The sequence below is a fragment of the Spermophilus citellus genome (genome assembly GCF_964194105.1).
Source record: "Spermophilus citellus genome assembly, chromosome: 1".
NCBI lineage: Eukaryota > Metazoa > Chordata > Mammalia > Rodentia > Sciuridae > Spermophilus > Spermophilus citellus.
The window spans coordinates 141,562,024-141,585,707 of NC_138182.1; the positions used below are offsets into that span (position 1 = coordinate 141,562,024).

General features: G+C 41.7%; 1 protein-coding gene across 1 annotated transcript in view; it reads right to left on the reverse strand.

The window, feature by feature from the left end:
• Window positions 1-23,684, reverse strand: part of SLC36A1 (solute carrier family 36 member 1) — a 54,092-nt gene that overhangs the window by 24,691 nt on the left and 5,717 nt on the right. Inside the window, exons 2-8 of the mRNA XM_081295394.1 lie at window positions 19,522-19,666; window positions 13,979-14,069; window positions 13,137-13,225; window positions 12,609-12,704; window positions 10,310-10,394; window positions 9,680-9,898; window positions 4,227-4,325 (exon numbers count right to left, since the gene is read on the reverse strand). Coding sequence (XP_081151520.1) covers window positions 4,227-4,325; window positions 9,680-9,898; window positions 10,310-10,394; window positions 12,609-12,704; window positions 13,137-13,225; window positions 13,979-14,069; window positions 19,522-19,661 — 819 coding nt within the window. The 5' untranslated portion in view covers window positions 19,662-19,666. The remainder of the gene's footprint in view (window positions 1-4,226; window positions 4,326-9,679; window positions 9,899-10,309; window positions 10,395-12,608; window positions 12,705-13,136; window positions 13,226-13,978; window positions 14,070-19,521; window positions 19,667-23,684) is intronic.

Sequence of the window (23,684 nt, forward strand, 5' to 3'; positions counted from 1 at the left end):
GGCAAGAAGGTCCATTATTATGGATACATTTATCTTATTCTCCTAACACTATTCTTACTAGGTATCCTGAGGCTGTAGGACAATTAATACTCAAAGGAATGAAAACAGCAAAGGGAGTATTTGGAATTTCTCCCAATAAAATTATTACTCCATATACTATGAATCAAATTGATGAATTAGCTAATGAGTTAAATACTTGGGCAATAATCATGTGTAAATCTAATGTTTCATTTGATAACCACTTACCATCTAATCCTTTATTGTCTTTTTGGTCATTGCATCCTGTAATTTTTCCAAAAATGACAAGAAAAACACCTATCATTAATGCTCCAAATATATTCACTGATGGGTCAAATAATGGTACAGCAGCAATAGTTACACCTAATCAAACTTTTACATTTTTAGTACCCAAACAATCAGCTCAAAAGGTAGAGCTTAATGCAATATTACAAGCTTTTGTGATGTTTAAAGATTCTGTATTTATTTTCTGATAGTCAGTATATAGTTAATGCTATAGTATCCCTTGAAGATGCTGGTAGGATTTCCCCTTCTTCTACTGTTTTCTCTTTGTTTTCCACTATACAAAGTTTAATCTGGGACAGAAAAGATCCATTCTTTATAGGACATATCAGGGCACATACAGGATTGCCTGGAGCCCTTAGTTTGGGCAATGATTTAGCAGATAAAACTACACATGACATACATATTTTCTCTACACTAGAAGAAGCTATACATTTTCATAAAAGGTTCCATGTCAATGCTAATACTTTACAAAAGCATTTTAAAATAACTAAGGAACAAGCTAGACAAATAATAAAACAATGTCAAAATTGTGTGACCTTTTTACCACAAGTTAATCTTGGAGTCAATCCTAGAGGATTGATACCTAACCATATTTGGCAGATGGACGTCACACATTTGCCAGAATTTGGAAAATTAAAATATTTGCATGTTACAGTTGATACTTCTTCTGGATTTTTGATGGGCTCCCTTCATGCCAGAGAAAAAACTAAAGATGTTATAGCTCATTGCTTACAAAATTTTGCCACTGTGGGCATTCCAAAACAGTTAAAAACAGATAATGCCCCTGGTTATACTTCTACCTCTTTTAAACAGTTTTGCTCATCATTTGGCATTACTCATATAACAGGAATCCCATACAATCCACAGGGACAAGGCATAGTTGAAAGAGCTCATCAAACTATTAACATGTACTTATTAAAGCAAAAAGACGGGATTGGGAAGGGGTATATATTCCCCAAAGATAAATTTAAAATAACTCTTTTTACTTTAAACTTTTTAAATTTGGATTCATCAGGACTTAGTGCTGCAGAAAGGCATATGTGTCCAAAAAATGTACATAAGCCCAAGGTACTTTGGAAAGATATTCTAACAGGACAATGGAAAGGTCCTGACCCAGTAATTGTCTGGAGTCGGGGGTCTGTTTGTGTGTTTCCACAGGAAGAACAGCAGCCAATTTGGATTCCGGAGAGATTAACTAAAGTCCTGACCCAGTGATTGTCTGGAGTCGGGGGCCTGTTTGTGTGTTTCCACAGGGAGAACAGCAGCCGATTTGGATTCCAGAGAGATTAACTAAAGCGATTTCTACAGACCAAAAAGAAGATGATTTGGCTCAAATCCATAACAGCTGATATCCAAAACTCCAATTTGGCTATCCTTACATCTGCGACAGAACCAGGATGCTTTTCTCAATATCTATTTTATTATTGCCCTTTCCCATATCATGAAGTTCTATTTTGTTTTTTGAGCTCATACAGACCTAGGTTAAGTTTTCCTGATCAGTTCTATTTTTTTTTTTTTTTTGACTATAGAGTTTTTAAACATTGCAATGGAGGTTTCACCTGTAAAAAGTTATAAGGCCTTTACTATTATGTTATGTGTTGTATGTATTATATTATGTGTGCACACTTGTTTTTTTGTGTTATATGTTTGAATGTATGTATGTCCATATATCATATATGATGAGCGCTCATGAAAAAATGGATCCAAATATTGTTTTTTATTCACATGATTTAAATGGTTTAATTTAAATTAGGTAAATAACTGTTAAGGATTGTTTTAATATGTAAACAAAAAAGGAGGTTAACAGATCTGTTTGTTTACTTTCACCTTTCCTTTTCATTATATTTAATAATTCTCTTCAAGATAATGTAAATTGTTAAGAAAATTGTTTTCTTTTAGTGCCTTCTGGAATGTTACACAATTTTTTCTTTAGCCATTATTGCCAGAATTCCTATCTTCATCCCAGTGCCGGTGAAGACAATGTAAATTGTTAAGAAAATTGTTTTCTTTTAGTGCCTTCTGGAATGTTACATAATTTTTTCTTTAGCCATTATTGCCAGAATTTCTATCTTCATCCCAGTGCCGGTGAAGACAAAGATAAAACTAATCTACAGTTTCTGCAATAGCCATCACTGAACTGCTTGCAGAACTTGCCTAAACTATGTGTCACTTGTATGCATTGTGAACTATCTGTTGGTGCAGCGACTTGTGGTAATGTTGGGGTATTTTTGCTGATGATGTCATCGGTGGTACAATTTTTCCAACAAGAGCCGTCAATTGGCTTGGTGTATCTTCCTCCCTTCTGCTTGTCATGACAAAGACCTCTCCACAGGTGTGGCTGTATACTGGACCGGTAGTCAATGACAGGTAAGATCCAATTACAATGGTACCAACCTAAGACAGGAGGCTGACGCCCTGAGGTCAGCTCATCCGAAGACGGGTAAGGACCATATGTAGTATTGGACAACCTAAGGCAGGCACGGTCCCTAAGCCACATGCTTGTTGTTTAAACAGAGAGGGGGAGATGTTGAGAGCCACAGCCAAAGGGGTTTATTAATCTTTTTTTTCTTTTCAAAGTACCAAGTGTTTGATTCATTGATCCTTTGTAATTTTTTATTGGCTCTTTTTAGTTATACATTTACAGTAGAATCCATTATGATATAATCATACAAGCATGGAATATATCTCATTCTAATTAGGATACCAGCCTTGTGGGTATACATGATGGTGAGATTCACTTAGGTATTTTCATGTATGTACATAGGAAATTATGTTAGATTCATGATACTGTATTTTTAAAAAAATTCTCTAGTTCATTGATTTAGGCTCTGATCTTAATTAATTCTTTTCTTCTACTGTTTTTGGAATTGGTTTGTTTTTCTTTTTCAAGAACCTTGAGATGTATCATTAGGTTGTTTATTTGGAACATTTCTGATTTTCTTATGTAGACATTCATAGCTAAAAACTTTCTTCTTAGAACTGCTTTCATATTGTTCCAGAGGTTCTGCTACATAGTATCATTATTCTTATTTGAGTCTAAGGATTTTTAAAATTTCTCTCTGACTTCTTCTATTAGCCATTCATCATTAAAAAGTGTATTATAGTCTTCACATGTTTATATAGTTTCTATAGGTTTATTTATTTATTTAGGTGTTAATTTATAATTCCATCCTATTATGACCCAATAAGATACAAAGAATTACATCAATATTTTTGTACTTGCTAAGAGTTGCCTTGTAAACTAAAATATGATCAATTTTGGAGACGGTTCCATGAGCTGCTGAGAAGAAAGTATATTCAGGTGTTGTTGGAGGAAATATTCTATAGATGTGTGTAAAGTCCATTTGATTTATAATATTTTATAGGTCTAAGGAATTTTTACTGAGTTTATGTCTGGATGACCTAACTAGTGGTGAGAGAAGTGTGAACCCATACCTCATTTAATCCCAATAACTATTGATCATTATGCTCACTTTTCAGTGGCTAATGATGGAGGCTTGCACAAAGTTCCAAAATTATTCTTCCCCCTCCCTATTTTTTATTATAATTATTACTGCTAATGGCACAAAATAATGGATTTCTGTGTGACATTTTCATACATAATTACTCTAGTGAAGCTGGAACCTACACCTAAGTCAGGCTGACTCCAGGTCCAGCAGTCCTGATTGCCTATTGCTTACTGTGCACGTAAGAGATGATCATGCAATGAGGAGTTTTCAATACAGACATTTAAAACTCACATAACAATTTACCTTCAAAAGTTGGAGCTTGCAAATTCCAGGGAATCCTTGAAACATTATTCACTAACTGGCCAGTAAGTCTCAGAAGATAATTTCTGACAGCATTTCCTCAGCTTTAAAGCAGACATGAGGTCACCAAGCTCAACAGGGAACCCTCAGGCCCAACCACAGCACAACTCTTACCATTCCGATGCCTTCAAATGCAAAGATGGCTGTGCCAAAGAAGAGAGGGTAGGTTTTCCAGGATGCCACCAAGGGAAGGTTTCTGGGGTCAGGGATTTTCTGAAAGAGATAAACAAACAAAGCAAAAGGCTATATGACAGAGATTGAAGATTTGAACTACAAATCAGAGAAGTCAGACCTTTTCTGAAATTCAAGATTCTCCAAAGGGAGAAAGCTTGATATCTGACAGACGATTTGGGGACATTTAGCCCAGTTGTATTTTTTTCTCTTCAAGCTGGGAAAACCCTAAATTGCTTTGGGGGATGACTAGTTCAATGTACCATAAGACATTGAAATGCTGGGGCTTGCATAAAAAGAGTCACATTCTTTCACTGGGTAATCCTATCCCCAGAAATTTAATGCATGAAGAAAAGAAAATCAAAAGATGAAAACAGTTGAGCACAGCTGTTTAGCAAAGTAACTGCCAACAACCACTTTAAAGAATCCCAATTGCTCAGTTAAGTAATGACCCATATTCTAACTGTATCACAGATTATATACTATTTAAAAAGTAAAAATTGAGATGATTAGTAGTAAATAAAAACTCTTTATGCAATAGAAACATTTTTAAAATATTTGTATAATCACCATGATGGGCCTATATAAGCACCCCATATAGATAAATATGAAGGGAAGGGGGTCAATTTTTAGATTGGCCCCTTTCCTTTTTTCTCTTTTTTAAAAATGGTTAATGAAATTGAGCATTTTGAACATATGAGTAAGTATAAGACAAGAGTGTTGAAAAACACAGGGGAAAAGCAAAAAGAATATTAAAAATAAACAGGCAAGTTTTTTTAAAAAAAAGCAATTATTAAGTATAGGCATAATGTTCCTAGCAGGGAGGGATGGTCCCAGAGTCCTATTTGGCTCACCCATGACCAGCTATTGGTAATGGACTGTGTCAAAGAAGTGGGGGATGGGTGGGGACTCAGAAGTTGCTGCCCTTTTAGAACTGGGATTTTCAACCAAGTGCATACATTACTTAGATTTGAACATGGCTTGTCCCCTCTGAACCTCAGTTGAAACTTGACTGCCATTGTAGCAGTATTGACAGCAGGGCCTTTAAAAGGTTGTTCAGAAGGATCAATGCCTTTCTTGTGAAACTGTTAATAATGGAAGGAATAAATATTGCTGTCAAAGGACTGTATCAGTTACAATGAAAGCAGGTTGCTCTAAACAGGCAGCCTCCTGTTTTCTGTCTCTTCCGTATGTGGAGATTTGCCCTTCTGCTTTTCTGCCATACTAGGAAGTGGCACAAGGCCCCCACCATTATTCAAACAGTCCAAGGCATCATTTCCTTGGACTTACCAGACTTTAAAACCATGAGCTAAATAAACATTTATTCTTTGTAGATTATCTAGTTAGTATTCTGGGATAGCAACAGAAAACTATAGCAATGATTTTAAAAATATATATTTATTTTTTAGTTGTAGTTGGACTCAATATCTTTATTTATTTATTTTTATGTGGTGATGAGGATTGAACCCAGGGCCTCGAATGTGCTAGGTGAGCACTCTACCTGTGAGCCACAACCTCAGCCAATGATATTTTTCAATCAATTTAACTATTGGGTCAGTCAGTTTTCTGTCACTATGACAAAATACCAGAGGTAATCAACTTTTAAGAAGGAAAGGTTTCTTTGGCTCATACTTTCAGAGAATTCATTCCATGGTCAGTTCATTCCTTTGTTTTTGGGCCTGTGGTAAGGCAAAACATCATAGCAGGGAGTGCATGGTAAAGCAAAGCTGCTCATGTCACAGAGGCTCAGAAGGAGCGGGCAGAGGGGAGCCGAGGTGCTAATACCCCTTCCTTCAAGTCCATGCTTCATATGACCTAACTTTCCCACCAGGCCCCATCTCTTTAAGGTTCCATCACCTTCCAATAGTGCCACAGACTGGTTACCAAGCCTTTAACCTATGGGCCTTCGCAGGACAATTGTCCAAACCTTCTCAACTATATAGGTATTTAGATAAATACAGGGCATGCTCTAACAGTGCAACAGAATAGCAGCAAGTGAACCAAGGAAGGTCTATGAGCAATCTCTATGGCAGGCTTCTCTCTGAAAGATTTCAAAACAACAATACCCCAGTCTGAGGGCAAACAACAGAAGAAAATGAAAGAAAGAAAAGAAAAGAAAAGAAAAGAAAGAAAGACTATTTCCTGCTAAGAAGCCAGTCAGACTTCTATTAAGAAGTGTTTTGGTACCTAGTATGAAGACAGACTAATAGGTATTTTTGCTCTATAATGAGGCAGGAGAGTGAGATTTCCCTGTAATTACTCCTGAAGCACAAATGAAACTTAAGTTCCTTGAAACAGGTGCTATCTGTTGGTTAGTGGATAAGTACTGCCCAGGTTCATACGTCAGATCAGATTGAGGTATCAGAAAGGGAATTTCACAGATCATGTCTGGGGATACAGTTCACATGTGACCAACAAAAGGAATGTCCAACTCTACGTACTTCATGATTGTTATTGACTTACATCCCACTCAACTAAGTTGAAAAAGTTTCATTTACCAAGAAACATGCAAATTAAAATCATATCATTATTAACATGTCTCAATTCAATAATAAATTATACTTATGAAAGTTTTTTCAAGAAAGTGCTATAAAATGTACAGACAGACTCAAAGATGTACTCCAATTCTGGAATCATTATAATCATACAAGAATATATCACAGAATGAAGGATATGCAGTGATAACACACTCACTGGGAGGCCCCTCTGGGAAAGGCCTAGACTTAAAACTGTGCCACTCATCCTTCCCCATGAGAAGGAAGGGAAGCCTGCTCAGGTGGAGGACCTTGGCTGGCTTCCTATGGTGCACGTGCACAAAGAGCAAAACTAGCAACCCCACACCCATATTTGGCATTAGGGGGAAAGTTCAGAAACATCTGATAGTAGGGGAATCCATGTGGTAAACGGGGCAAAATGCCAAAGAGCAGTTACAAACAGCAGCAACAACATCAAAAATGATGCACAGGGAGCACCAGTAGCTGTGAGCCACCTGGAAATGGTGATGTTACCACAGCTGACAGCAGCTGTCCCTGGGAACTAGGGCAGAGAGCATTGCTTGATCAGAGACCCTGTGGGCTTAGCAGACAGACTGAGAACTGATCTCAAGAAACTGGCAGAGCTGCCTCACCTCAACATGCAGATTGCACTAAATGTCCACACAGCTCAGGGTGGATGTCAGCAGTAAGAAGGAACTGAGATGTCACAGGGACACAAATTCTCACCCAGTCCTCTGACCTTGGCAGCCACCAGTGTGTAACCACCTGCAATGGTTCAGTGCAGCATGTGCCTGTCTGTGGAGGTGGCCTCACTGTGCCTTTAGCCCTCACTGGAGTATCTTATGGACAATGGAGAGAGAGCTAATTACTAAGGGAAATTATGTGTTTATTTACATCTTGATCATGGAGATGGTCAATCACACATTCAACATAAAAATAGGAATATAACTTTTTATGTTTTTTTTTAAAAAAAAACTGTTCTGCAGAGGAGACAATATCTACTACCCATCTGATTTACAATAAGAGAAAACTAGGACACGCTCACTGACAAGAAGGTCAATCTAATTCATCCTGTCATTCCCTCAGTACAGGCAGCCCCTGCTTTTCAGGGTCTAGCGGTTTCCTAGAAACCACATCAGTAGGTGACTGGGTCACTCTATGAAAAGTGAGGCAATGATCACCTGTCGGACTGACCAAAACTAACAAGACTGACATATCCAGAGTCACCTAGGGGGGCAAAGCAGGCACTTGTATGCCATGGAAGCATGGAGGGGACTCTATGTGAAATCAGTCAACAACTTCTGGAAGAAGCAATTTGGCAATATAAAAATTCAAAAGTGTATACTTCCTGGGCATAGTAGTGTACACTTGTAATCCCAGTGACTTGTGGGGACGTGAACTTGAATAGCAAATTAAAGGCCAGCCTGGGTAACTTAGCAAAGCCTTATTTCAAAATAAAAAGTGCTGGGATGTATCTCAGTGGTATGGTACCCGAGTTTAATCCCCAGTACCACAAGAAAAAAAAAAAGTACATGTTCCTCAGTAATTGCACCCCTAGGTAAGTAGTTTATAGAATCATTCATCATGTCCATAAAAAAATGAATATTCACTGTCTTAATACTGAAATGAAGCTGCTGGGTGCGGTAGTGCAGGCCTGTAATCCCAGTGGCTCGGGAGGCTGAGGCAGGAGGATCACAAGTTCAAAGCCAGCCTCAGCAATGGTGAGGTGCTAAGCAACTCAGTGAGACCCTGTCTCTAAACAAAATACAAAATAGGGCTGGGGATGTGGCTCAGTGGCTCAGTGTTTGAGTGCCCCTGAATTCAACCCCTGACACTCCCCTCCCCCCCTAAAAAAGACTATAAGTGATAAATGACCCAATGGTCCACTCGTAGGGGACTGGTGAAGTAAACCATGGCCCATCTGTTCTCTGTGATTCTGGGCAGCAGAGAGAAACAGTGAAGCAGAGCCAGCTGCTCCAGCCTGAGAGGGCTGGTAGATGAACACTACCAATAATTTTTAAAAATTTGTTTTTAAAAATGAAAACAAAACCTAATTTTTGTTAGTTATATTTCCTACATGCTTATATAGTGTTTAAAGCATTCACAGGATCCAGAACAAGACAGGCCACTGGCACAGACGGCATCCCTGAGAGGAGACTCGGGTGAGAGGTGGTACTCAGACGGCTGTTTGTGTTGTCCACATTCCAATCAAAAAAAGGGACGTGAGTTTATTGGGAAATTAAATTTAAATATCTTAAGTTATGCTTCAGTCACCTACTTTTACTCTTTTCCTTTAATTGAATCTTGGCAAAATGCATTTTCTTTTCCACAAACTGCCATGGTGTTTAAAGACACGTTTTTCTACATGTGATCCTCTCCCCATCTGTGTTCCAGTGTTCTCCAAACCACCCCAAGATCCACCCACATGGGTAAGCGAGTGGCATGAACACTAGTGGCTTTATAATCTTGACAAATAAATGGTAGGTAATTACTTATACCTAAGTACAGATTAGAAAAATTGATTTTTATTTTGATCTTAATATGTTTTTACTATTTTCCAATTGTGCATAATGATCATTAACAATCCAATTGAAAAAAGCCTAAACCAGAGATTTCAATGGGGGGTGATTTTTGCCCCTCAGGGTGTTTGGCAATATGTAGAAACATTTTTGGTTGTCAAACTAGGGGAGTAGGCACTAGCGTTTTCAGGGTAGAGACCAGGGATACTGCTAAATATCCAACAACACAAGACAATAACAAAATTTACCTGGCCCAAAATGTCCATAGTGCTGAATTTAAAAACTTCTAAACATACCTCACATAAGTGACATGGAACTATGTAGGTTCTGCTGACTAGTTTTGTTCACCCTCTAAGAGGATGGGGGAGGCCTGGGCTCACACCTGAACAATGTACTGGTAGATCATGATCAGGCTGACCAGCATGCTGATGTTGGCCAACAGGGAGAAGATGGACAGGACACGGAGGTTCCTGATGAAGACCAGCAGCACCAGGAAGGGCAGGAAGGAGAGCATGTAGAGTCTGGAGTCCATGGTGGGCGTCAGAATCACCGTCTCATTGTCATGGCAGTTGGTGGTGGTCCCGTTGGCTGCTTCTATCACCTAGAAGAGGGAAGAAGGAGAAAGGCAAAGGCCTCCAATCACAAAGCTGATGACTGTCCTGCTGGAAGAGGCTTCTCACTAAGAGCTCAGAGTGTGAACCAGGCCTGAGAGGCACCTGTGGCCTGTAAGCTCTCCATGGAGTCTTCATGTTACTGTTGCTAGCAACCCAGTTGTCTGAACTGGGTGTGATCATATCTTACCTAAGACAGAAGGGTTAACAAGACATCTTGAGGTTTCTCTACATCCCAGGTCTTCACATGAGCATCAAAAAAAAAAAAAAAAAAAAAAGGCACTGTACATAAAGTGTTAAAACCTCAACTCTTTTGTTGACCAAAGCCAGCTTGGAAACAATCCTAAACAGAAATTCCACTCATCCCTTTTCATATGCTTTCTTTTTTACCAGAATCCTACCTGTTTAAAGTTCTCAGCAAGAAACACAAAATAGACACAGCAGAATCCCAGCTGAGTGACAATCAGGAAGAAGTCCACGATGTGCCTGGGGATGGGAAGGAGGCAATACAAAGGTCATTAAAATACAAATGGAAGACTCTCAAACAAATGCTTTCAATAGTGCTTTTTTCCTAAGTCATCACAGACTCTTCCCAGCAGGTGACGAGGACAAGCATGACAGTTAGAGCTTTGGAGAAGACTCTATCTGTGTGGTTTCTGAGATCCCCTTCCTGGCTTCTCTAGGATGCTGCATGAGGTAGGCAATCACCAGAGAACAGCAGGAAATGAGGGTCAGAACATTAAGATCTGGACAAAACATTTTATTAATGGTGCCACACCCCAGAGGGATAATTCCTAAAGTCTGAGCCTGGAGCATAGCAGGGCTTTTACTTTTATACACCACCAAGTTTTGGATGCACCAAGGCAAGAGAATGGGTGCATTCTATGTACTTATTTGGGTACAAGCTTGTCAATAGCTTAGGGACTTTTAGCTCATACAGTTTAGGGACTTTTACTGCACTAAGCCTAAAGGCGGATTGTTCTGTACCTGCTACATTGTTTCCTGCTTCTGCTACTAGGTACCTGTTAGCAGCTGCAGGCTTCTATGGTTAAATGTCAGTAAGCTGACCTGCTGTGGGTCAGTGTGCAAAACCACAGCCTGTCGGCTCTTAAACTGCTGAAGTTCCCATTCTGTTCTACCACACAGGCACCATGACCCCTGCTTAGCTCCTCTTTGTACCCACCCCCAGCCTACTTCACATGGTGAGCCCTTGACAGAGAAGGCCAGGAAGTGGACCCCTTTACAGTGTCTCCCTATAATTTGGACCCAAGAGCCAACCTAATTTCATATAAACAAGCAGAAATAAATGGACCCAAACAGATTGCTGGTTGAAGCACCGTTGTCCAACGGTGGTCACCATCTAAAGGGCTATCAAAAAGGAAATTGATCATGTTATTGACTATTATTAAATGGGACACTGCTTTGCAGTTAGAATGTGTTAAATCTATATGTGCTGACACTGAAAACGTGAAAAATATCTAGGTGATTTAAGGGGGAGAAATCAAGTTTCCAAACAGTATATACTATTTGGTCCATTTGTACAAAAAATGTTTTAAAAACGTTTGTTTATACCCAGAAAAATCTAAAAGGATACCCAATGCACCTCTGACCTGGGTTTATTTCTGCTTTTCACTTTATGTCCTCCTGTCTTGTTTTAAAGATGCTTTTCCTATGAGCACACATTTTATTAGAAGAAAGGAGGGTGTGAGGGATGAGGGAGGGAAGATGGGAGGAAGGGAGGGAAGGAGGAAGGCAGGAAGAACTGATAACCAGCCAAGCACCCATGCACAGGGTGCTCACTTAACAACCGGCTTCTCCCAGGCAACAAAAAATGATTTTGCCAAAAGAACGACACAGTCTGTATTACAGGATGAAGCTGACTGTGAATCAGAGTTCCCTCTATGACCCCCCCAAAGGAACTTTTCTAGAGAACATAGGTTTAATGTGGTTCAAGTAAGAAAAACAAACAAACAACAACAACAAAATAGGATTCAATCCTTGATGGTATCAATAATTCCCATAGATCCAGGAAACAAAAAGTAGAATTACCCTGCAGACACCTGAACAGTCACCTAAGGGGAGATTTCCAGACACTGCCCGCCTCCTCACAAACCTGTCTCCCACCTTGTTCCTTCTCTCACTAATTGTGGGTCTTTCTTCTGGCCCAGCCAGGCAAGGGAATCTTCCACCTGAGCGCCAGGCTGTCTCTCACCTCATTATGCTCTCTTCCTCTCAGTTTACACCATTACTGGTCTCTTGTCTTGTTCTTGGGCTCTTTCTCCCTGAACAGACCACAAGCCGCTGGAGAGTGGAAACCATATAATTTACCCCAGGGAATCTCCCCTCCCAATCAAGAACTGTTTTGTGCCACTGAGAGTTCTTCAAATATATTTATTGAAAAGTGAGTGAAGGGAGTATCATCATCAGATGGACATCAGGACATTCCACACTGTCAAAGCCAAAATGGCCTCCAGAGATCTTTCAGGCCAGGCCTCACATATTACAGATGAGGAAGTGGAGGCCTGAAGAAGTGAGGGAGGGCTCCCGCTGTCCCAGGACACAGAGCACACCAACTGCAGAGCCAACCCAAGCAACACTCTCCATTCCTGACGCTTTCCCCACACGGTACTTCCCTATCTGATGGCCTCCACACTGGGTGGGGGGGTAGGCACAGCTGAAAGGGAACAGGAAACCAGTTACCTTCCCCAGTGAGCGTGGTTCCGGAGCCAGGAGCTGGGGCTGGATTCTAGACCATACATCACAGTGTCCCCATAGTCCACAAAGGGTTTGTTCAGCCTGGGAGAGGGGAGAGGCAAAGGAAGGGCAGAAGTTAGTCAATGACAGTGATGGCACAACTGGAGCTGCTGAGACCTGAGCCTACTCCCCACCAACCACCCTAAAGGCACCACTACGAGTCCTGCATTTAACGCTTCTAACGATCAGAAGTGTGAAGTCTAGGGTAAAGTTACTTTAGATTGATTCACAGCCACTGGCAGGACCATTTCAATGCATTACAAAGCAGATATAGTTAGGATGTGGCCTCTGTCCATAGGTAAACCTAACAGATGACAGGGCAGAAAAATAATAACAAAAATAACCAGGAAAGGTGATCCTGCTGGGATAATAACCTTCACACTCGGCCAGTGTGAAGATGCGGGTGTTGTCTGCACAGGGTCTACTTTCAGGATACAAGAACCAAAAATGATTTATGGCTCAGCGGGCTCTCACCTGCGGCAGAAGTGATGAGCACATTTCACCAGGATACCCATGCAGTGTACGGCCACAATGCCTATCACCAGCAGGCTGAGGGGACCCATCTGGGGGCAGGGGTTGCAGGCAAAAGAAGAGAGAAAAGCAGTGAGAATTAGGATTTGCCAATGATGAAAACGCAGCTAAGGCCCCTGCCAGGCATAGAACTTCTGGCCCACATACAAGAAATGTGATCATGGAGACCAGCTCTGGGAGATGGGCAAACCTTATACGTCTTCCAGAGAGCTAACCTCCTGGACAAGAATGACTCAAGACAAGCCTGTTCCAAGACTGTTGCAAATCAGCAGAACAAAGGTTCCTGTGACTCTGTGGGAAGAAGAGCTGGGCAAAGGGATGTGAGGGAGGGGAAGCTATCGTTAGCACAACGCCACCTCCAAACAGACAGCACTTAGCTGAACATCTCTGAAACCAGGATGGCTTTGGGTGGACAGTCTAAAGGAGGTGAATCATAAAAAGAAGATGTACAATTCTCTGCAAAAGCCACTTAGTGATGGGGTGGGCTGGGGGACTGTACAGAAAATGGACAGATATCTGTCACTAGCTCATTAGTGCATATTATTGATAGAAACAATCTGAATCATTTTTAAGTACATCTTCACCACCACAAAGCAAGCCCGGATTAATTCACTGATAACAGTCTAAGAGCCAAGAACAGTGCCTGGCACACAGAAGGCCCTCAATAGATGAATGAATGTCTGAATATTGATTTTTCTCAGCTGAATTTAAAACAACAACAACAACAACAAAACCTATTTCCTAAGTTTGTTACAACACTTCCTTGCACGGGTGCAGACCCTTACCAAGAGGCCTGCATTTTTCACTGCCAAAGGCAGCCCCAGGAGTCCTGTGCCAATGTTGCCTTTTAACAGGTGGATCAAGGTCTGGAACCATCTGAAGAGGGAAGAAGGTAGACAAGGGAATGTTAACCATGATGACAGCTGATGCACAACAGATACTGAGCACTGCACTACCTGCCTGCACGCATGATCTCTGACTTCCGCAACAACCCTGAGGTTTTATTTTATGGATGAGGAAGCAACTTGCTCAAGGTCATGGACCTAGTAAAGAGCGAGCTAGAATTTCAGCCCAGGCACTCTGACCTCCGAGTACACTCTCTTAAGGTTGCTATAAGCCCCCTGACCCTGGCCCTTCAGAACCTCCTCTCTGTCAGGCCAGAGGGATGATGGGCTCTCTTTAGGCATGGGTATTGGGGTCTTATCTTAACCACTGAACTGACCACTGTGAGGACTTCCAGTAGGGCAACAGAGAATGACAAAACATAATGATGACAGACAGACACGGGTATAACAGAATAGAGGAAATAAAAATTGAAACCCAAACCTTGTACCAGAAAGCTTTATGAGACATGAGCAGAGTTAAAGTTATATATACCATAGCAGGCTGGAAATCCCCAGTGTACTTTGTATAAAAAAGTTCAAAAAAAAAAAAGTTCAAAAAAAAAAAAAAAAGGGCAATTGCCATAGTGTCCTAGGATTGGAGGAGCCCTCTTCCGAGAGCCACCTAGTTACCTTTCTGCCTTAATAGATTTCCCTTCCCATGTGTACAGACTGTGCCCCTCTCCAGACCGTGATTGAAAAGCCTCCTGTATTTCCTCACTCACTTTCCACTCAACAAATACCATCTACCATGTATAAAACACTGCATTAATTCAACTGGTGGAAATAGGTGTCAATCCGATATGGATCTTAGGCTCCATAAATTAGTAATGTCTCAAAGGAAATAGGGGACACATTCATAACCACCTGAAGTGTAAAGATTCTCAAGGAAAGGCCAGAGAGAGAATCCACAGAGAAGGCAGGGAAGGCTTGGTGGGGCGGAATGCCCTGAACCAAACCCGGCAGACAGGCAGGAGGTGTTCGTGGGTCACTGCAGAAGAAGATGCCATGGGTGAAGGGCCTGGAAACAAGACCCTAGAGGGAAATGTGGACTGTGTACATGGAACAGTTCACCTTAGGAGTCGCTCGGGTCCAGGTGAGGGCAGGAGTGGGTACGGAGTTCCCCCTTTTTCTACAGGGAATGGGGGACCCATCAGGGACAGACAAAAGAGTTGTCTGGTCTTGGCATTTTAATCCTTTGCTACCTTTAGGAAATAGGATAGAAAACAGTTCAAATGAAGTATATTTCTTTGCTCTAAATCACTAGGATTTGCCCCCTGGCACTGCTGGGAAATTCTTCTGCACAAATAACTAAATCACTCAAAACTGATGCTTAACATGCAATGTTTCAAATCTTCAATTCTGAAAGCAAATAGCACTTGTTACTCATAAAGGCTATTTATAAGACCTATCTACACCCTTTGGAAAGCAATTCTACTTTAACCTTTCTCCTTTGACATCCGGGAAGAAACTTCTTGATTTTCCAACTCTCCTTAATATTTTTGGGAAGAATCAAGGAAACTGAGAAGAGGTGAAGTGCTCTCCTGGCCTCACTGAAGCAACAACCTAAGGGCCTCAAGGGTCTAGCTGCATTATCAGCAGCCAGTCACCAGGAGATAATGGGTCTATTAAATTTCTTTCTTGGCAATGTTTAATCCACTAAAGTGCAAAGGTAAATGTTGTACCAAACCTATCTGCCTACCACAGGCCTCCCCAAAATGCCTTTGAGCTGGGAGACCAAGGCCCTCTGGCCCTAGCTCTGCCGTCACCTCCACCTGGCAATTCCCTTCCCTTCCCTGGGCTGTTGTTTGAGGAAACTGAACTAGGAAAGATGGTCTCAATGGTTCCCTCAGCTGGGATTTCAGGCCAGTGGTCAAAATTACTTCATTCAATAGGTGACCGCAAGCAGAGATTACCCAGTACCATAGGAATAGCACAAGATCATCACCAGGGGCGACAGGTCTTAGCTACAGGGTGGATTATGTGGGAGAAGGAAGAAGGCTAGCAAATCTCTTGAGGTTCCACTTATGCCCCATCAGTAGTTCTTAACACTTTTTGGTCTCAGGACTTCTTTATTCTCTGATAAATTAAGGACCTTAAATAGCTTTTGCTTATATGGATTATATCTGTTAAGACATATCATATGGGGGCTGGGGTTGTGGCTCAGTGGTAGAGCACTTGCCTAGCATGTGTGAGGCACTGGGTTCAATTCTCAGCACCACATATAAACAAATAAATAAATAAAGGTCCATCAATAACTAATAAAAATTTTTTAAAAATACATATTAAAATTGAAACAAAAATGTTAAAAATTTTAATTAAAATAAGTTCATTAAATGTGAATAATACATTTTTTAAATGAAAAATTAGCTCCAAATGAAAAAGAAGAAAAATGTGAGAATAATATTTTTTTCTTTAAAAAAATTTCATTAATGTCACTTAACTGAAGATAGCTGGATTTACCTATTTCTACATTCAATCTACTATGATACATTATTTTGGTTGATGTATATAAATAAAATTTGTTCTGTCTAGAAATGTAGTAGGAAAAGAGTATTTTAATAGGCCCTTTAATTAAAGTAATCTTTCTTTTCACCCTACTCCAAAATGAAACACCTGATAGTTTCTGAGACGTTAACTGCAATGTAGAATGTGAACTTTTCATGATCTTTTGCATTCAAATCCATTGGTGATCTTGCTCTTGATGGATCTTATACCCATGTACAATTTGCTAATATCATATTTTCAGCTATTTGGAAGTTATTGGTTTCCTGAGTTATGCAAATCTTCCAAACATTAGCACATTTCTTTATATAACATTGAGAAATCACATTAATAGATTTAACATGACCATTGACTGCTGATCTCATTAGGGGAGATTACAGGTAAGTTGTCAAGTTCATAGTGTTGGACACAAAGGTTTGTTTCCCTAATTTTTCTTGAAATATCAAATTTTATTGTAAGCAAAAAATATTGTTGATTGTTTTGGGGGAGTTGATGAATTCATTTCTTTCATTGTCAAGAAAATGCCAAATACTCAAATCCAAATAACCTATAGTTAATTGTTCTTTCTAATAAAAATGACGTTCTATGATGGGGAAAGGGGGAGAACAGCTAGTTCAGTTGACAACTCCAACCCTTACTCAAAGGCTTTGCCCTAAGGCAAGTGTCATACTTAAATGAAGAAGTGGTCCCCCTGTGAGCTTTCCATTTTGTCATATAGAGATCCGTGCTGAAGGGTTATAATTTAATGAAATTGGTGATTTGATTGTTTCATCAATGACATTCTTAAGTAAGTGAAACTACAACAACAATTAGTAAGGATTGGAGCCATTGCATCAACCTGTGCTGCAGCACCTGTGATTTCACCCACCATTGACTAATGATAATCTCCCCTGATGAGATCATCAGTGATATTAGTCAATGGTCATGTTAAATCATGTTCAAAAGGTCAACACAGTGAAGAAGAGGCAAACAGCACCTCAGGCTTATTATGAAGAGGGTTCTGTCCCCTTAGACTTCTTGAAATGGTCTTGGAAATCCCAAAAGGTCTGCAGACCACACCTGTCAAATGGCTGCTCCAGACATCTAGAAAAAAGCCAGTTTGAGTGAGCTGGGTTCTCAGTCTGCTAGCTAGGGAAGAAGCACAGAGGTGTGATCAATAGCTGTTACTACTGCTCAACAGGGCAACAAGAAGAAAAATGTGCCCAAGAATGTCAATTGAGGCTTCTGTCAAAAAGTCAACAGCTTGAAAATATCAAATGATAGGAAACAGTCTCATCAAACACTTCATCATGAAAATGTCTGGGGGTTTTCACTTACACCTACCAATTAGAGAGTTTTAATGAGCTATTAACTTCTAGAAGAGTCAGGTGTGTGCATGAATGTACCTGTAGGCTAAGAAGTACATCCATGTACTTTGTTCCTTAGCAAACCAGATAACAGGGTAGGGTAAGGCACAAACAGAAGTGGAATCTAGCTCAAAAACTTGTCCCTAACACTTCCTAATTACTGGACATTTGGTTGTGTTAATAAGATTCCCCAAATCAACCTAGAAAATATATCTGCCATGTTTCCTACATAAATGTTTGTGTGGATCCTGTGCCCCAGACTGGACATAAATCAATCTTTCAAGTCCCAGGGGAACACCTTTCCCTGGACCGACTGCAATGGGACAGTGAAACCTGCCATTACCTACAGATGGGCCTTCCTGATCACCTACCTCGTATCACAATATCAGGGCAGGATGGGAACCTCAGAATCAAGTACATCCCGGAAAATGTCTGGATATAAGCCCGAGGAAGGCATTTTCTGATTTTTTCAATTTCCAAAAAACAAGGGAAAGTAATTTTGGATTCACTATTAATTATAACCCAATGTGAAAAAAAAAAAAGAGAGATTCAGCATCTCTAGCAGGCATGCATCAACCTCTGTGTATCTAAGACATATGAGCTCCAATTCTAGGGTTGCTGGCTGGTTAGTTTTGAGTTTCAGAGCCTTCTCTATAAAAGTGAAAAATAAGAACCTACAGGGCAAGTACTGCATAGACAAGTTGAAGCCTGAGAACAAGGAGGAGCAAAAACTGGGAGGGAAGGTACAGAAGAGAAGCTTGGAAGAGGTATTTCACAATAACGAGCGTGACCCACTGGCTGCAAGTGGAGTTCCTTCTGCCTGGGCAACGCCAGTGGGGGACAAAGTTAAAGGAAAAGAGGAAGGGTGGTCCTTGCTGCTGCCGGCTGTGCTTTAAGCAATATTTCAATCAGCTAAAATCACAAGCACATGAGAATCTACACAAGCATGTTGGCTGAGAAATAAGCTACCAAACCGAGCACAAATCCTTGTGAGCAGAAACCAGCCAGTGGTGGCGAGGGGCAGGTCACGTGGACAGACCAGATCCCCTAGATCCTGGCCAGTTCACAAGAGAATATGCCCTGCCCAGGACAGGGTGCAGGCAGAGGGAGCCACCCTAGTGAGGGGCTCTAAGACATGCTTCCACAGTCCCCTTGGGCAGTTATGGGGGACAGCATGACCAACTGCAGGACACAGAGGATCCCTCACAGTCTCACTCAACCCACAAGGGAACAACGGAAGGCTGACAGCTCAGCCTGAAGATAAATGGAAGGTGCAGAGCATGAGGTGCAGGGATCCTGAGAAAGGTCACAGGTCCACTGAGGCTGGGGGTAGCTGGGAAACCTTCGGGAGCCTAAAAGTCTCCTCTGAATCTTCCAACTGAGGTGATGGTGCCACCCAGCCAGTGTAGCTTCAGAGTGACTTCCTCCATGTTTTCTTATATCTAGGGAAACTGAGGCCCAAAGAGGGCCAAACTCAGCCCAGATGAGCCCTGAGTTTCAGTGGGGAATTGGCTAAAAGGGCGAGAAGAAATGACTCCAAAGGACACTTAGAAATATGACTCCCGCCCAGGAGGGAAGAGGGTAACAGGGACTTACGTTGTGCTGCTGCTTTCCCCAAAACGCTGGTAGGAGCCAGGGGAGAAGTTGCTCAGGCCTTCCGACGGGCTCTCCTCAGGGCTCACGTCTGTGGAGCTGTAGTCATGGTAGTCTTCGTTCCGAAGCCTCTGGGTGGACATGGTAGCTGCAGGGACAGGGTCAGCATTAGGACGTCCAGCAGTTGGGGACGAAAGCTGTAGGTCTGGGGCAGGCTCTGGGGCAGAAGTAGTCATGGTCACAGCTGCTCACAGGGCCAGCTGCACTATAGATCAAGTACAAGGAGAGTGCCTCGTACCAAGGAAAATGCAAAGGTACAAAGTGAATGGGGGCAGGCTGAGGTCACTCGGCTACTGCTCTGCACCTCCCCAGCAGGTGCTGTGCTCGTGAACTTCTAAATTCATCCCAGTGCACTTGCACCCAGCAGAGGTGAGGCAATGCTTGGGAGGAGTGGGAGATGACGCTGGCAAGCCCCTCCGGGAAGCCTGCCCTGTTCCTTTGCTCTGGATTAACTGCTCCTTCCTCTGAGGACTTCAAACATGCTTAGATTTATGTGTCTTTCCCAAGAGCAAGCCCTCAGAGGACGGGCATATGAAGAGCTCTCATTGTATCCTCTTTTTCCTTCTCCTGCATTGGAGAATCCTGGTGCATTCAAGAAATCCCCTAAGGATCATCCAGTTCTGCTCAAACTCCCCAATAGGTCAAGAGCCACCGAAGCTCATCTCCTTCTTTCTGTCATGACCTCAGGCCTATTCTGTACACTGCAGGCTATTCAGTAAGTCTCATCCCTTCTGTAGGTCTCTTCTTGCCACCAGTGTGAGTACTGAGCAAAGGCAGCTGAAGGCAGCTCAGAAGAAGACCAAGAGTGTGAGGGAGCAGGAGACCTTGATCTTAGTTTCAACATCTCCCCTCTGCAATCCTTCACTGGGGCTCAGAAAATAATACCCCAAAGCCTGGTGCTTTTGCATCTGAGCACCTGAAGACAGACTGGAAGTCCTCAGTCAGAAAGTCTCTGACTTACTCCCACCTTCCTGTCTCCCACCCTGCCTGCTCCCCTGAAGAAAGTCACAGAAGCAGAATTCCTCTTCCCCAAGGTGAGTCCTAAATGCCTGAACCCTTCTCCTGCAGAGTGATGACAAAATCCAGAAAGGCCACTCCGTCCCTTCTCCCTTCTCCTTTGAAGATTTTCAATCCAGAGGATCCATCCTTGGGTGGAAGGAATTCTATGCAGAGAGGTCAAGAAGAATCTGAGCAGATTGGCCTTGCTGGGTTTCCCCTCATCCGTTTCCACGACCTCCACCCCTTTTGGGTAATCCCATTTCTCCACAGTTGTCTGTGCTCATCAAACTTAAGCATTAAAATGGGCAGATTCCCCCTAGGTCCTTGAGCCTTCATTTATTTTTTTTTAATTGGTTGTTCACAACATTACAAAGCTCTTGACATATCATACTTCATACATTAGATTGAAGTGGGTTATGGACCCCCAATTTTACCCCAAATGCAGATTGCAGAATCACGTCGGTTACACATCCACAATTTTACATAATGCCCTATTAGTAATTGTTGTATTCTGCTACCTTTCCTATCCCCTACTATCCCCCCTCCCCTCCCCTCCCTTCTTCTCTCTCTACCCCATCTACTGTAATTCATTTCTCTCCTTGTTTATTTTCCCATTCCCCTCATAACCTCTTATATGTAATTTTGTATAGCAATGAGGGTCTCCCTTTATTTCCATGCAATTTTCCTCTTCTCTCCCTTTCCCTCCCATTTCATGTCACTGATTAATGTTACTCTTTTCTTCCTACTCTTCCTCCCTGCTCTGTTCATGTTTGCTCTCATTATATCAAAGAAGACATTTGGTATTTGTTTTTTAGGGATTGCTTGAGCCTTCATTTCTGAAAACTTGTGTGTTACATAAAACTTGGATTAAATAACTGTTATGATTTTCTTGTTAAACTGTCTTATTACAGGAGTGTTGGCCATGACTTTTATGATGGGGAGGGAAAGTATCACGCCTTCTCCACTCCTACACCTTCTTCATTTTCGAATTGCTCATGTTTAAAAAGACTATGAAGAAGAAATATTTCCTGTGTGTGCTGATGAAGGACAGTGAGGATGGACTCCGCTGGGGGCAGGGAGGACTCTCCATAACGCTATTCCAGAAAGGAGAAGAGCAAGAGCTTCTCTGCGATTCACAACAGGGAGACCATTGGGAGTTGAGGAAGTCCCCAGAATCCTAGCAACTGTCACTAAAAAAAGCCTAGACAGGTCACCCCAACCCATCATCTGACAGAAAAAGAATCAGCACCTTGAAATAAGGGGGGCTTCAGCTAGGAAACAGCAGAGCAGAAAACATCTCCTGATACCCTGCCTGAATCTGGAAATGTCTACTGAATACGGTGCCCACTGCTGTGAGGGAGTATACAAAGAAAAAGAGCCAACTTCCTGCCCTTCAAGAATCTGCAAATGGTGCACACCTATAATCCCAGTGGTTCCAGAGGCTGAGGCAGGAGTATTGCGAGTTCAAAGCCAGCCTCAGCAAAAGCGAAGTGCTAAGCAACTCAGTGAGACTCTGTCTCTAAATCAAATACAAAACAGGGCTGGGGATGTGGCTCAGTGGTCGAGTGCCCCTGAGTTCAATCCCCAGTACCAAATAAATAAATAAAAGAATCTGCAATCAAATATGGAAAAAAGGTACACTATCATGAAAAATTTCAAGTAAAAATCCTTTACCAGTTGGCAGACTACATACCATGGCTACATACCATGCTGAGCCTGACATGTTATCTCAGAAACCTGGTGACGAGGCAGAATCTCCAGTGGCTATCACAACACTCCATCCATCCCAACATCCAACCCCACCTGCCAGAGGACAGCTCTCTGCAGGCGACAATAGGTTCAGTACCTGAGGACTCTTGAAAACTGGCCCTGAGCATAAGAGTGATCCAGTGGGGGGGGATCTCATTTTCTCCCATGAACCCTAATGTGGAAAAGACCACATATAATCTTACCAGGAAAATGCTTAACAGAAAACTGCAAAGGGGTTGTTGTAGTCCATTTTCTGATGCTATAACAAAAATATCTGAGTCTGGGAATTTATAGATAAAAGAGTTTGCAGTTCTTAAAGTCCAAGAGCATCTGCTCAGCTTCAGTGAGGACCTCTAGTTGCTTTATGCATGGTGAAAAAATGAACCACCAGTGTGTAGAGAGGTCACAAGAGAAAGACCAAGGAGAGGTGCCAAGCTTGCTTCTTAACAACCCATCATCACAGTAACTAACCCACTCCTGAGAAAACTACATTACTCCTTCCATGAAGGTGAAGCCCCATGAACTAAGTACCTTTTAAAGACACCATCTCTCAACCATTCCCCAACATGAGTTTTGGTGGGGGAAAACCATACTTAAGTCACAGCAGGGCCTGTTAATCCCAGGGAAGACCCTGTCCAGTTCCATTGTCAGAGTCTCAGCTAAGGAAGGGGATGAATCTATAAAGAATCTTTAACACAAGTAATTGAAAACCTCTGGTTATGCAGGCAAAAGCTAGTAAGTTAGCTCATATGTCAAGAGACCTGGGTTCTAAGCCTGCCTCTCTCACCTGTTTGCTCTGCAATTTTTAACAATTTTCTTTCTCTAGAATCTTAGTTTCCAAATGCAAAAGCAGGGTGGAATTGTAAGCTGAAATATCTCTTAGCTCCTCCCTATTTCTAATATTCCAGATACCAATGATTGCATTTATGAAAACAATAGCTAATTTCTAGTCTATTCCAATACACCAAAAGCATCTGAGGAACAGAACCTTTCAAGTAAATCCTGTACAATACTGAGGGCAAAGGGTCAGACCACAGGGAGTGCTAAGTTCCCCAATCCCTTCTAACCAACCAAGAAACCACTCTGTTGCATACTTACTTAGTACTGATGCTTGAATTATTTCAAACATTGTAAAGAGACTTCTTTATGTCATATAAAAAAACAGAAGCTAGCTGGGCATGATGGTGCATGCCTATAATTCCAGTGGCTTGGGAGGCTAAGGCAGGAGGATGATGAGTTCGAAGCTAGCCTCAGAAAACTTAGCAAGGCCCTAAGCAAAACAAGACCCTGTCTCAAAAAAAAAAAAAATTAAAAGGGCTGGGATAAGGCTCAGTAGTTAAGTGCCCCTGAGTTCAATC